The following is a 14,879-nucleotide window of genomic DNA, read 5'->3' on the forward strand; positions in this document are numbered from 1 at the left end:
GTTTTAAGGTATAAAGTGTACTGAAAAGTCATGTGTGATCAGGATGTGACTCCAGGCCAGTGGCAAAGACAGGGAATTATTCCAAGCATAGATACATGTCTTTAAGCACATACATGTGCAACTTGTAGATTATTGCTCATACTTGAATACATAATGTGCTGAATAAAGTTCTGTGAAAGGAATATTTTTAGTATTACTTACGAAATATATTATCACACATATATTCAATTAGATATTTGTATAAAAAGTTATATATACATATTTTCTATTTTCAAACTACCAGTTTTGCTGTGTTATGTTGTGTAATCCATGGGAAAACTTAGGATTGATTTAGGAACATAGTTCTAGTTTGGGATCAAGTATCCTCTTTCTTTATAATAGAGCATTTGCTACAAGTTCACATATAATAATTAAATTGAATCATTGTTACTTCAGGTCTTTTACAAATCAAGCAACTGTAATCATTGAATACAAAATTGTGTTGTCTTTTCTAGGATGTCGAGAAAGATGTTCAGTTTACTGTTCTGACTGACCGTTCTCAAGGAGGCAGCAGTTTAAGAGATGGACATGTTGAACTTATGGTATGTTTACTTAAAGAAATTGTATCTTTTTTCATCAGGTTTTGAAATATAATGCTTTTTTGATATTATATTACTGATGGATGTATCCTTTGTAAACTACATTTCTGTGCATGAATGTCAGGTATAGTAAACAAGCATCTTGAAAATTTGGTATACCATAAAAATAACTCACTTTCATAAAAAACATGTGATATTTATTTAAGCCATTTGAAACTTTGTAATTAAGTGGATTTGTAAAAGAACTAATATTTTTAAAGTATAACAGCTGATTTTGAAGTAAATGGAAGAAGTTTAAAGAATTGTTATGTTGCCAACAATATTTTCTTTTGTACAATAGGCAGTCTGTATGAGGCACATGTGAAAAAATGTAATGCTGAGCAACACAAGAAGCTGGGCAGTGAATGCAATGAATAGAAAAGAATAATATGATGTCAGCCTATTGTGTTTTAAGGTTATCTGGCATTATTAATGCAAGTTGAATGGCTATACTGGTATGGATATAACTTAGAAAGGTTTTGGCTGGTATTGGCCCAGGCCATGTCTAACTTAATAGCACCACCTGGCCTTTGTAAAGAAATGATACATGTTGGGTGAAAATGTACCTTCAATTGTGGGCAAATGGCATTGGTGGTAGAGTTAGAATAAGACCTGAGAAAAGTCAGTTTCTCAGATAAAGATGAAGGGTAATAAAGATAATGAAGAAATGCTGTGCTGTAGTCAAGTCTGTTGTAACTCTCGCATAAAAAAAAACTGATGGAAACTTGACATAGGTAACAGAGTGTGAAGAGAGAATGCTGTTCTTAAGAGTTAAAATCTTTTAAACTTATTTGAAGGAGATTTTAACAAAATATTCAATGACAGGGCGAAGGACAATCAATTCTATTTAAGTTGCCAAATATCAATTTCTATAGAAGTGGTCTGAAAAGTTCTTTTTACTTGGTCTTTAATTTGTTTAGACCATCAATCACATTGATTGTATTTCTATTTACAATATATTTCTGGTACTATAGTTTTAAGTATATACATATCTTTAAAATAGGATTGAACTCAAACCATTTATATAATCCAGCTTTCAGTGTTCTTATCCACTACACCACAATATCAAAACCAAATTTATGAGTTAGCCATATACATAAGCCATGTGCAAAATATGTGTAAAATATGATGTCTTATGAAAGACATAAATTGCTTAAAATGCAGTGGAAATAGAAATATGAAGATTTAACCCTTTAATTACTGTATTTATTTTGAGATGCTCTGTGTTTCTTTTGATTACTTTAAATATAACAAAGAATTTAGTAAAATAACTTAAGTTATCATTCAGCTAGTGTTAGGAACATAAATTGTGACTAAGATTTTAATTCAAAACTTATGGAAACAGGAAATTTGTACTCAGAGCCAGAGTCGGTTTCAGCCGGGTTGGAAATGAAAGGGTTAATAGATCAGTTATTCCATTCTACTCTAGGAATAACTCATCTTTGAAATACACTCATAGAATTATTATTTTTAACTTAAATTATATTACAAATTTTATCCTTTTGTTGCTAATTAAATTCAGAATCCAATCAGCAGGAGGTTTTTAATTTTTTTTAAAGTGAGTTTTCTATAAATAATTTAATATCTGATAAAATATTTTGTCATAGATTCAAGTGAAAAAGACTTGTGACAGTATTGACTTAGTTTTTTCTTAAAAACAAAAAAAAAACTTAGAAGGAATGTTCATGATGGGGTAATAACTTTTCTCTTTTTTATAGTTACATCGTCGTCTTTTGTTTGATGATGGTAGGGGTGTTGGTGAACCCTTAAACGAAACTGGCGTTGATGGACATGGTCTGATAATTCGAGGTATGTACCTATACAGTTGATAAATGCATTTCAATGTTATATTTTTTTAAGAATACACTGTTAAACATTGCCCTCTGTTCTTTTTTTAAATGAATATAGTAAACGAAGATATTAGTAGACTTGATAGTTTTTATATAAAATCCAAAACTGTAGCATTTGCAAACTTTTTGTGTAACACAGAAATAAAACTACATTTAGTTAGATAAGTAACTGGTTTTCAAATAGTGTTACTCTTTTACTTGTTTCAGTCATTTGACTGTGGCCATGCTGGAGCACTGCCTTTAGTCGAGCAAATCGACCCCAGGACTTATTCTTTGTAAGCCTAGTATTTATTCTATCCGTCTCTTTTGCTGAACCGCTAAGTTACCGGGACGTAAACACACCAGCATCGATTGTCAAGCAATGTTGGGGGACAAACACAGACACACAAACATATCAAGAAAAAGAATGAATGAGGTAAAAAGCACGTGGTGTACGAGAATGAATAGGATATTTCGGTATCCGAGACTGAAAGCAGCGAATCCGAAGAAACAAATCGGCGATGGCGACAGCAAAGATGATTTTACATTGGAATGAAGTAAAAAACTTTTAAAATGTTTTTATTAGCAATTTTTCTGAGGAGATAAAGTTTATCTATAGTCTTTCTTAGGAAGCGAAACCATTAGACTTTATTTTTTTCAGTATGCTTGTTTGGAGCGATCACTGTGGAAGCAAATTGTTTTGCAGATTGTAAACAAACACAAAATGGGGGATCAAAGTTCGGAAAATTTGTGAAGCAAATACTGGGTACTGTTGTGGATTTAGTTTTTATACAGGGAAAATAATGTTAGTCAGCATGGCCTAGGGAACGATGTGGTCTGTAATTTATCAATTCCATACCATAACCAGGGCTGTATATTAATTTTTGACCGATTTCTTTAGTTCAGTCAAACTTGCGGTGGATTCCAGTATTTCAGTTTATTCCACCTTTATGGTACACCTGTTGTGCATTAAATTCAAATGATGATCTAGTGATGTGCACAATTCTTCTTTATCTAAATTTTTTTGCTTACCCATTTGAATATCAGCTGATGATTCATTTTCTATGGTGATGTTTAAACAAAATTTTTATATTTTTACCTTTTGCTCAATTTAAAATTTTAATATTCTTACCTTTTGCTCAATTTACCTGTAATTAAAGTCACTTTGAGACAAAAGTTATGTAATAGAATTGATTAAGTACCCTTTTTTTAATTATGTTCCAAATATCACATTAATATGTTGATAAGTAAAAAAGTTACAGTTATTTAATGAAACAAGCCTAAATTCATGATTGTTTTAGAATTTAATTGAAACTCATGAGGGGTGTATTTTGATCAGAAATATAGTAACAAAAGGACACGTAGAGACTTTCCTGTTGGCCCAAAAAATTGAGATGAATGTTGATATGCTGAATAGCAGATCTATCCAACCCATATTAGCATAGAAAAACAGATATTAAAACAATGATCCTGATTTGTGGCTCTTAAAATCTTTGAATTTTATAATTTCAGGGAAACATCTTCTGTATGTTGACACAAAAGAAAACTCCACAGTTTTCCATAGGCACCAGGCTATTGAGAACTTCCTACATCCAACAATAGCTTTTGCTGAACTGAAAATGTCTCCCAAGGAATGGAAAGATAAATTCAACACAAATGTAAGTTTATTTTCAAAATAGTGTATATTGTATGTGTGTATATATCATCATCATCATTTAGCATCCGCTTTCCATGCTAGCATGGGTTGGACGGTTCAACTGGGGTCTGTGAAGCCAGAAGGCTGCATCAGGCCCAGTCTGATCTGGCAGTGTTTCTACGGCTGGATGCCCTTCCTAACGCCAACCATTCCGTGAGTGTAGCGGGTGCTTTTTAAGTGCCACCCGCACAGGTGCCAGATGGAGCTGGCAAACGGCTACGAACGGATGGAGCTTTTACGTGCCACCGGCACGGGGGCCAGGCGAGGCTGGCAACAGCCATGAACGGATGGTGCTTTTTACGTGCCACAGGCACGGAGGCCAGTCGGGGCGGCGCTGGCAACGGCCACGATCGGATGGTTCGCTTACTTGTCACTGGCACTGGTATCTCAGCTGCAATTTCCATTGATGTTGATCGACTTCGATTTTGGTTCTGCTTTCTGATATCTGATTTGATTTTGATTTTTTACAGTGGATATTGAGGTAGTAATTTACTTGCAACATTGATGCTCTTTGTGTATACTATCAGAGTTTACTTGTCTTTCTAACTGATCTTCATACTGGTTGATACTGTTCATAAAACATTAGCTGATCACATATTTTTTTTACTAGACCAAGCATTTTACTTCTCTCACTTGATCTAAATCTTGGTATCTAACCACTTCTCAGATTATACCAAATACCAGATATATTTCTGACTCAAAAGAACCTTCTTATTGATCAGTTTTACAGATTTACTTCTCGATATCAATTCAGGTATTTCTTACACCTTAAGTACATATTCAGAAGTTTCGTGAAAGCTGAATATTACATATTTGACTGACACAAGTAACAACAGTAATAAGAATTTTTGCATCATTTTAGTGGGCAGCTATGAAGAGCAGTCTTCCTAGTAATGTGAACTTATTAACTCTACAACAATGGGGTAAGAGTACATTACTACTTCGCCTAGAACATGTCTTTGAGCAAGGTGAAGGCACATTTTCAAAATCTGTGACAATATCACTAAAGGTAAATATACTTTGTTGCATTTATTACTTTTTTCTTTGTTAATTTAAGGATTCTACAGTAAAATTCCATTCAACTTTCTTTATATTTTATTTTTATAATTAACAAAACATAATGATTGCTTAATGTATGTTGATGGTACTCTGGGGACAATATGTTAAGAGTTCAATGGGTATCAAAGAACAGTGGCTGATTTGACTATTTTTTTTGGTGCTTTTGTGTTATTTGAATGCATCAGTTTAGTTAGACAAGAAGATAAGCAAAAAGGAAATTCCAATATTTTTGGAAGTGAAAGAAGACAAACATTTTACTAGTTTTGAAAATGTTATATTAAGTGATTCTTTAATATATAGGAGTTTAGAAATAATCAGAAGAGCAATGACATGAAGGCGCACACCCACACATATATTATAATTTTAATGTCCACTTTTCCATGCTTGCACAAATTGGATGGAATTTTTTAAGGCTAGATTTTCTAAGACAAGATGTCCTTCTTGTCACTAAGACCTCAACTGTCTCCAACTAAGATGATATTTCCCTTTGACCAGACTTGTTTCTACAGAAGATTGGAAACATTGACACTGCTTGTATGACAGTGATGCTCATTTGAAACTATAACGTGATGTCAAGACAAGGAGACATAAACACACATATATACAACAAGCTTCTTTCAGTTTTTGTCAACCAAATCCAGTCACAAGGCTTTAGCTAGTCCAAAGCTATAGAACAAGGCATTTGCCCAAAGTGCAATGAAGTGGAATTGAACCCCAAACCATGTTTGGAAGTGAGCACCTTAACCACATACTCATGCATGCACCTATATATCATTAACTAAACTTAGAATATCCTGTAATTTAAAAGTGGGTATCTTTGCCAAAAAAAATATTGAATCTTTGATTTTATCAATTTATAAATATTAAGGCTTAAATATGTTTTTTTTTATATATATATGTACTGGTTATTTAGGAACTTCATGAGGCAGTTTCAAATCTGAATCAGAGTGAAGTTTCAAGTATGGGAGAAGAGGCAGAGGTGTCCCTCTCTTGTACTGATATTGTGTTAGAAATTTTTTATAGAAATCATTGATAGTGTTAGAAACAGGAATTGAATATATCACACACATATTTATATACATAGCATGTTTTTAACTTGCTGCAAAGACTCAGTATTTAAAGGGATGTGGGTTCTGAAATGTGATATGAATTGAATTTGTATCAAAACTAAGCTACAGTCTTGACGTGCTAGTAGCTTACATTCTTGCTTGACCTGTGTAAGACATTAGATATACATGCAGTATAAAATTAACTGATATTTTACCTTTTGATGTCAACAAAACTTGAAAGTGGATAGATATCCATCAATGCTATGCCTATCTTAGTTGAGGGATCCTACCTTGTGGGTACTTGGTGCCATGATAAAAAGTACACAGTACAGCCTGGAAGGGTACCCAGTTGTAGAAATCATGCCAAACCTGGCATTGGGGCTTGACACAATCCCCTGGCTTATCAGTTTATGTCAGATATCCAAACCCATGCTAGCATGGAAAAAGGGACATTAAATGATGGTGATAATAAAAATTTAATACATCATTATTTCGCATCTAGTCTCCATGCTGGCATGTGTTAGATGGTTTGACTGGAATCTGGTAGGCCAGAGCTGTACCAGGCTCCAGCTTGGTTTGGCTCGGTTTCTATGGCTGGATACCCTTCGTAACACCTCCACAGAGTATAGTGAGTGCCTTTTACGTAAATGATCTAGAAATAATTTTCCTTACAGTACTATTAGCAAGTGCAATGAATTCTATTGGTGTTGAAGATCTGTAATGAATTTAATGATAATTTTCATATAAAATGACTTTGGATTTAATTATGCCTTCTTATGAAAGAATACATCTTTTAATTAAGGAAATTTCATTCAATGTTATCTTTGAATATTTTCAATGAAAATCTGTTTATATTCATCTTTTGTTGTTTTTTCAGAATTTATTCATCCACTTTAATGCTACTGCCGTTGAAGAATTAGTTCTTGGTGCTAATCTCAACTTATCAGATTTACATCGCCTTAAATGGAAAGCTGATGGATACCATACAAACAGTAAGTATTTAACCTTTTTTGGCATAAATTAATACCAGTTAAACACTAGTTTAATTCTAATCTCAAACTATAAGATTATTAGAACCATTTGAAAATTATTATTTCTTACAGTATCTTGTTGAAATTATCAGCAAATTCAATTCATAGTTTTAAATCCAATTTCAGATCATTATTTCAAGAAGCAAGAAGGTCTTGAGATTACCTTATCACCAATGGAAATTAAAACACTGGCAGTGACAATAACAGATTTCTTTTAAATATGACTACAATTCCAATCATTACTATAAGATAATTCAACTGAAAATGTAATGGTGTAACTAACTGAAGAAAGCTGTCTTTCAGTTATTTCTTCTCTTTATTCTGTTTAACAACTTATGACCAAAATCATCAGATTGTGCAGATTGCAATTTTTTTTTCATTATATTTCAATTAAAATGAACAACATCTTTATACTTTTAATATGAAGAATTCAATAAATTTTTTATTTGTGTAGTATTTTTATTTTTTTATTTTTGGGTCTCAAGGAAGCAATGACCGAAACCTTAGGCATTATGTCAAGAAAACCCATCAAGCCAAGTGGAATTTCAGTCATAGCACGATACCGATGTCATGCAAATGGCACCCATGCTGGTGGCACATAAAAGCACCCATTATATCCTTGGAGTGGTTGGTGCTAGGAAGGGCATGCCAAATCAGACTGGAATCTGGTTCAGTCTTCCAGCTTGCCAGCCCTGGTCAAACTGTCCAACCCATGCCAGTATGGACAATGGATGCTAAATGATGATGATATATTCATTCTGGTGCTCGTTCTGAATTCAAACTCAACTCAAGCATTAAGCTGTGATATTGAATATGTAATGAAAGCTATTCTGTAACTGATGGTGTCCGAGATTGAGGCCAGGTTATGCATAAGTTTGGAACAAAGAAGTTGGAATGTGTATGTAATACTGAGGTAATACATAATATTCTATGCTAGAATAGTGGTGGGGAAAGACCTGTAACTTTCCAGTATCCTTAAAATCCTTAAAAATGTTTTAGCCCAAAGGCTGCGGCTATGCTGGGGCACCAATGTTACATTGTCATTTCTGATAAACACCATACTAGTTTTGAAAATGTGGGAATAAAAATATTTTGAGGCAGGAGAAAGGGAATTCTTCAAATATCATCTAGCAATACAAACAAACTTTAGGATTGATATATAAATGACATAATATTTAATATAGTTAAAAAAAAAAATAATCAACCGGACAGTTGCTAAGCTCCAATAATTGAAGTAAACATTTACAAAAATAAATAAAATTTAAAAAAATGAAGACACAAACATTTGATATAAAAATTGATCATATTTTAATATGCAAAAATTGTAACAGTTCCATGCACAGCTGGGTAAACATGAAAATGATATAAGGATGTCATAAGCAACTGATGCTTAAATAAAGTTTAAAACTTTTAGTCCCATTAATAATAATAATAATAATAATAATAACTGAGTATTTGTGTGATATAAACCAGTTACATCTCCAAAGCACTTAATAATTGATTAATGTTTACAAAGAATTTGCCCTAATAATAAATCAAATCGAGAGAAGAGCATGAGTATTTAATCTTATATTCAAGAGGAGGCATAAAAAATAAATACTTCAGTTTATATATCACAGGTAAAGAATTTAAGATGCAATCAATGATAGACCAGTTGTCCTGTTTTGAATAAGGACTAATCTAATTTTCAGATATATTTTTTAACACAAATGAACTGTTGTGACTAAGTTTAAACGTCAAACTTAAGTTTAAGTGAAATATGTATGTTATCAAACTATCAGAATTATTGTTTTGAAAAAACAAAACCCCAAAAAAAAGTAACAAGTCATTGGCCAAAGATTCATTGGTTTGTATCTTTAAATCTAAAATAGTGCACCTAAGAGTAAATAAAAAATCATTTGCATTAAAGCTCCTTGCTACAACAGCAAGGAGCTTATACTATAATTGAATGTTGTTTTAAACTTTCAAGTGTTCGACTCAAACCCTCCCAAGATGAAACTGGAATGAGGATGGATACATGCAGTACTATGTTAGGTGTATTAAAAATATTACTTTAATTTCTCTAAGAGAGACCAATCAATCAAATATATAAAGTGACAGCTGATTCTAGGTTAGAGTTTGGGTTCATGTTTATAGTTAGAACAGTAAATATTACTGATAATTGAAAAACTGAAATGTTCCTATTTTTTTTACAGGTTTCAGCCATTAGACTAAAGTAATGCTAGGGCAGCACATTTAAGAGTATAGTGAATTCTATTAATTTTGTTTCATGTTTGGCACTTTGATTTTCTGTTTTTTTCACTCCTGGATTGATGAAAGGCAAAGTCAACCAGGGCAGGATTTGAACCTAAAACTCATTAAAATAGTCCTAGTGTATTGTTTAAAAAATACCTTAATCATAAAACAGCTATATGTTCATCTGAGAAAATTAACTTGATTTTAAACATTGCACCAGAAGAATAATCAAGTAATAAGTCTGATGGTTACTATATTGTGACATTCACCACAAAGCTTCTTTAATCAGAAACTTGACAATCTTTCTTCTGGTTTAAATAAAAATCATCACATCACAATGTTATAAATCTAAATCTAGTGAACTTTGGACTTAATCTGATCTCACTTGGAAGAAACTTTTTAGTAATATATTTAAAATTTAAAATTACTGATGCTCTTATATACAATATGGCATTTAGATTATAATTTTATGCAATGATAGAAGGATTATAAAACATTCAATATTTGTATAGGGAAGAAAGCCTAACAAATATAGTTTTATGATGTTTAAAAAATTATTTGATGAAAAAATATCTTTTGTAAGTTGAATTTTTCTGAATTTGTTCATTTTTAGAATTTTTTTTAAATAGAAAAGGACTTGAAAATGGATTTTTTTTTTTCATATTCTACAAAAGATACTCTAAAATAATTATTCTTTTAATTATTTGCATAGTACACAAAATATGCACATATTATATAGAAGTTTTTAGATGAAGATGGCATACTTTATAGAATAAAGAAAATAATAGACAAAAACAAAAATTAAATCAGTTCACTTCATATAGTTTGAATCAGATGCCTAGGAATTGTTCCAACATGATTAGATTGAGATATATAGTTCTTTGTAATGCATAAAAGCAGCAATTAAAAACCAAAATGTTGCACCCCATAAATTCATTAGGTAATGAGATACGTGATTGCTTTCTATTTTCCAGTATATTGGGAATTTGCAAACAAAGATTTCGTGGCCCATATACAATGCTATAGCATTCATCCCTACAACAGAAAGAGATACATAAATAAGCATTAAAATTGTAGTAATAGATTCCTATAAAGGCTTGCATTTTTTTTTTAACAAGACCAAATTTTATACAAGAGAAATATAATTAATTGATTTAGTACTGACATCTAACAGATATGGGGAAATGAGATCAGAGTTGACTGAGGTGACAACTGAACTCAGAATGTTGAAGAAATAAATTGCTTACAGTTAACCAGCTCTGGCGTCCCCATCCCCCCACCAATAGGTATTATTATCTTGTTATATTGAATTATGTTCTCCAAACTCACTGAAAGGAGACGGGTCAATGTATGCTGCATACAAGAGGTAAGATGGAGAGGAGCTTCAGCTAGGGTCCTCATAGGCAAGGTACATAGATATAAAATTTTCTGGCAAGGTAACATGGATGGAGTAGGGGGTACAGGCATACTCCTTGCGGAGAAATGGGTCATGGAGGTTGTCAAGGTGTGTGATAGAGTGCTTAAGTTCAAGCTAGTCCTGCAGAACAATTATAACAGTCTACGCCCCACAAGCGGGACTACCAAATGATCAGAAGGACCATTTTTATGATACCCTTCTACAAGCTATCTCAAAGATGAGTGGCAATGACATCTTTGCAGCTGGATATTTCAATGGGCATGTTGGACGGAAATCTAGTATTTTCACTGGTGTACACGGGGGCCATGGTATTGGTTCCTGGAATAATGAGGGAACTAGGCTACTGGAGTTCTGTGATGCATGTAACCTTTCAATCTGCAACACTAAGTTCAGGAAGCCAGACAGCCACCTGATAACCTATCAATCAGGTGACTGCTAGTGAAATTGATTTCATCCTCACCAGACAGCAGGGCGCAGGGTTGCTCTTAAATACAAAGACCCTCCCAGGTGAGGAATGCACCCCCCCAGCATAGACTAGTCATTAGTGACTTTCGACTCGAGACCAGAACGATGCAAGAAGCAGACCAATCCAAAAGAAAAAGATTTGGAAGCTAAAGAACCCGTAACATGGTCAGAGATTTAGGGACATTCTCATCAAGAAATTTGAGAGGGTGGAAGAGCTACAGTCCTTGGACATAGAAGGTAGCTGGAAATGTCTGTGGATGGTGCAAATTCCCTTCCAGACTTAGAGTAATGTGGTGGTGGAATAATATGGTAGACAAAGCCATCAGAGCAAAGAAACAGGCTTGGAAAGCCTGGAAGGGTGGGGGTAGCAGGGAACTGTACTAGATAGCCAAAAGGGAGGCCAGGCAACAGGTATACATAGCCAAGGAAGAAGTTTGTCAATATCCAGTGATGTGAGGACCAAAGAACTGAAGTATTTCGGATTGCAAGACAGTGTGTGAGAGAAAGTTGTGATGTCACAGGAGAGAAATGTGTCTGCATGGATGATGGGGCATTCTCATCAAGAAATTTGAGAGGGTGGAAGAGCTACAGTCCTTGGACATAGAAGTTGATTCTGAAAAGAAAGAGGCTTGGAGAAGCCATTATGAAAGACTGCTGAATGTGGAGAACGAATGGGAGGAGGAGAGCCAGCCAAATGCTGATCCAGTAGAGGGAGCAGCTATCAGAATAGACAGCACCCTGGTAGATAAAGCAATTAAGGGTATGAAGCCAGGAAAAGCCCCTAGCCCATCAGGAATCACTGCCGAGATGCTTAAAACATCTGGTGGTGTGGGCTATGGCCTAGTCACCTGTATTGTAAACCAGGTAGTTCATGATGGAGTCATACCCAATGACTGGTGTAGCAGCACCATAGTCAACTGTTACAAAGGTAAAGGTGAATGTTTTAGCTAGAAATAACTATAGGGGTATCAAACTGCTGGATCAGATGATGAAGGTCATGGAGAGGGTCATAGCCCAACTAATTAGGGAGAGCATCAACTTAGATGAGATGCAGTATGGTTTTGTGCCAGGTAGAAGCACCACTGATGCTACATTCCTGATACAGCAACTGCAGGAGAACTACCTAGCCAAAGATAAACCCCTATACTTGGCTTTGTGAACTTGGAGAAAGCCTTTGACAGGGTCTGCCAATCCCTTATCTGGTGGGCGATGCAGAAACTGGTGATTGATGAAAAGTTAAGGGCTATACAGGGCCTATACAGAGATGCCATTAGAAGGGTTAGGATTGGCAATGAGTATAGTGAAGAATTCCAGGTAGTTGTAGGGGTCCACCAAGGATCAGCCCCCTCTTATCATAGTCCTCCAAGCAATAACATAGGATTTCAAGATAGGTTGCCCCTGAGAGCTCCTCTATGCTGATGACCTGGCCCTCATAGCAGAATCACTACCAGAACTAGAGAAGAAATTTCAAGTGTGGAAGCAAGGTTTAGAAGCAAAGGGCCTTAGAGTCAATGTTGCAAAGACCAAAGTTCTAGTAAGTAGGAAGGCGAACACATCACACACCCTTTCAGGTAGGTGGCGCTGTTTGATCTGTAGAAAAGGTGTAGGTAGAAACTCCATAAGAAGTACCCAGTGTAAGCTATGGACACATAAGAGGTGCAGCAACATCAAAGGAAGATTAACCGAGAAGATAGCTTTTGTGTGCAGCAGATGCATAGGGACAATAAACACCACAGACGCTCAGAAAACAGATTCCGTCACATGCCAGGGGGAGAAACTAGAAGTAGTTGATAGCTTCCACTACCTAGGTGACCAAGTCTGTAGTGGGAGTGGATGCTCAGAGAGTGCTACTACTAGAATAAGAATAGCCTGAGCAAAGTTCAGAAAGCTTCTACCCCTACTGGTGACAAAAGGCCTCTTGCTCATAGTGAAAGGTAGATTGTGTGTGGACTGCCAATGGATGTTAAGTGATGATGATGATATCCTATCTGTTCATCACAATCACTGGGGTTGGCATAGTTTATGGCTCTGTGTAGAAACTGGGGAGGAGGTGGAATGGTGCATGGGTTAACAGGTTTATTCTTTCACTAATTTTGTTTTTGGTAACTTTAGCTGATGGCATTGGTGGGGTAACTTGGTGCTTGGGTTTTGTGTCTATATGGTTCTTCTCACTAAAGTTATTTTCACACAATATGTAACATTTATAAGTGGCTTCTCAGGTCCTGTGAAACCATCCAACCCATGCCAACATAGAAAACAGATGTCAATTGATGATGATGATGATATATCCTCATGCATTACGCCTTTATCTTTCTACTCTGTTTCTGCAGCCGACTCAAACCTATCATCTCTTCTCACTGTCAGTGACATTGTTACCACTGTACTGCCAGTATCCCTGTATCCTCCCCAATTTGTGCACCCACTTCCCTCAATTTTTACAGATGTTACCTACTTCCCTCTCTCATTTCCCCCACTGCTCTTGCAACCCTGCCCAATTCCCCTACTACGACTCTTGCTACTTGTGGTGCCACATACACACCTCAGTACCACTGTCCATCTCCTTGGGTATATCTCTAATTCATTCTCACTAGCTCTCCTAAAAGCGAGTAGTCATGTAGCTCCTCTACAATAAGAACCTGCTTCCTCATACCATAACTCCCAGGTGAATACAAAGGCAGCATCTTCCCTCACTGGGTTTGTTGTCTTGTGAGCTACATGGTGACCTCATTAGTGCTGGTGGCATGTAAAAAGCACTCAGTACACACTGTAAAGTGGTTGACGTTAGGAAGGGCACTCAGCTGTATAACCCATGCCAAAGCAGACACTGGGGTACAATGCGGGTTTTAGCCCATGCATTATATAGAAATTCCAATTAATGATGTGTAATGCATGAGCTAAAACCAAAAAAATTTCTCATCTTGAAAACTGTACATGTCAAAAAAACTAATTGTATATTTAAAATCAGCATTAAAAAACTACACTAAGCACATCTTGACATATGCTTGATGAAAAATACTTGTTGACCAGTGTTATGTGTTAAGTTAAATCAAACAATTAGAATGTGTAACAAAACTAAACCAATTAGCTTGTGGGGGAATCATGATAACCATTATATATCATCATCGATTAACGTCTATTTTCCATGCTGGCATGAGTTGGACGGTTTGACTGGGGTCTCAAGCCAGGAGGTTGCACCAGGCTCCAATCTGATCTGGCAATGTTTCTACAGCTCGATGCCCTTCCTAACGCCAACCACTCCAAAGGTGTAGTGGGTGCTTTTTAAGTGCCACCAGCACAGGAGCCAGTTGGGATGAGGAGGCTGGCATCAACCACGTTTGAATGGTGCTTTTTATGTGCCACCGGCATGGGAGCCGGTCAGGCGGTGCTGTCATCAGCCATGTTTGGATGGTGCTTTTTACGTGCCACCCACTGGCACAGGGAGCCAGTCAGGCGGCACTGGCAATGACCCATGCATGAATGG

General features: G+C 35.5%; 2 protein-coding genes across 2 annotated transcripts in view; one reads left to right on the forward strand and one right to left on the reverse strand.

The window, feature by feature from the left end:
• Positions 1-7,734, forward strand: part of LOC115211875 (lysosomal alpha-mannosidase) — a 61,133-nt gene extending 53,399 nt beyond the window's left edge. Inside the window, exons 21-26 of the mRNA XM_029780613.2 lie at positions 495-581; positions 2,336-2,426; positions 3,959-4,104; positions 5,005-5,151; positions 7,128-7,242; positions 7,408-7,734. Coding sequence (XP_029636473.1) covers positions 495-581; positions 2,336-2,426; positions 3,959-4,104; positions 5,005-5,151; positions 7,128-7,242; positions 7,408-7,499 — 678 coding nt within the window. The 3' untranslated portion in view covers positions 7,500-7,734. The remainder of the gene's footprint in view (positions 1-494; positions 582-2,335; positions 2,427-3,958; positions 4,105-5,004; positions 5,152-7,127; positions 7,243-7,407) is intronic.
• An 838-nt stretch (positions 7,735-8,572) lies between these two features.
• The window catches only part of LOC115211878 (heparan-alpha-glucosaminide N-acetyltransferase), a 62,171-nt gene continuing 55,864 nt past the window's right edge, over positions 8,573-14,879 (reverse strand). Inside the window, exon 17 of the mRNA XM_029780617.2 lies at positions 8,573-10,551. Coding sequence (XP_029636477.1) covers positions 10,376-10,551 — 176 coding nt within the window. The 3' untranslated portion in view covers positions 8,573-10,375. The remainder of the gene's footprint in view (positions 10,552-14,879) is intronic.

The sequence above is a fragment of the Octopus sinensis genome, linkage group LG5 (genome assembly GCF_006345805.1).
Source record: "Octopus sinensis linkage group LG5, ASM634580v1, whole genome shotgun sequence".
Taxonomy (NCBI): Eukaryota; Metazoa; Mollusca; class Cephalopoda; order Octopoda; family Octopodidae; genus Octopus; species Octopus sinensis.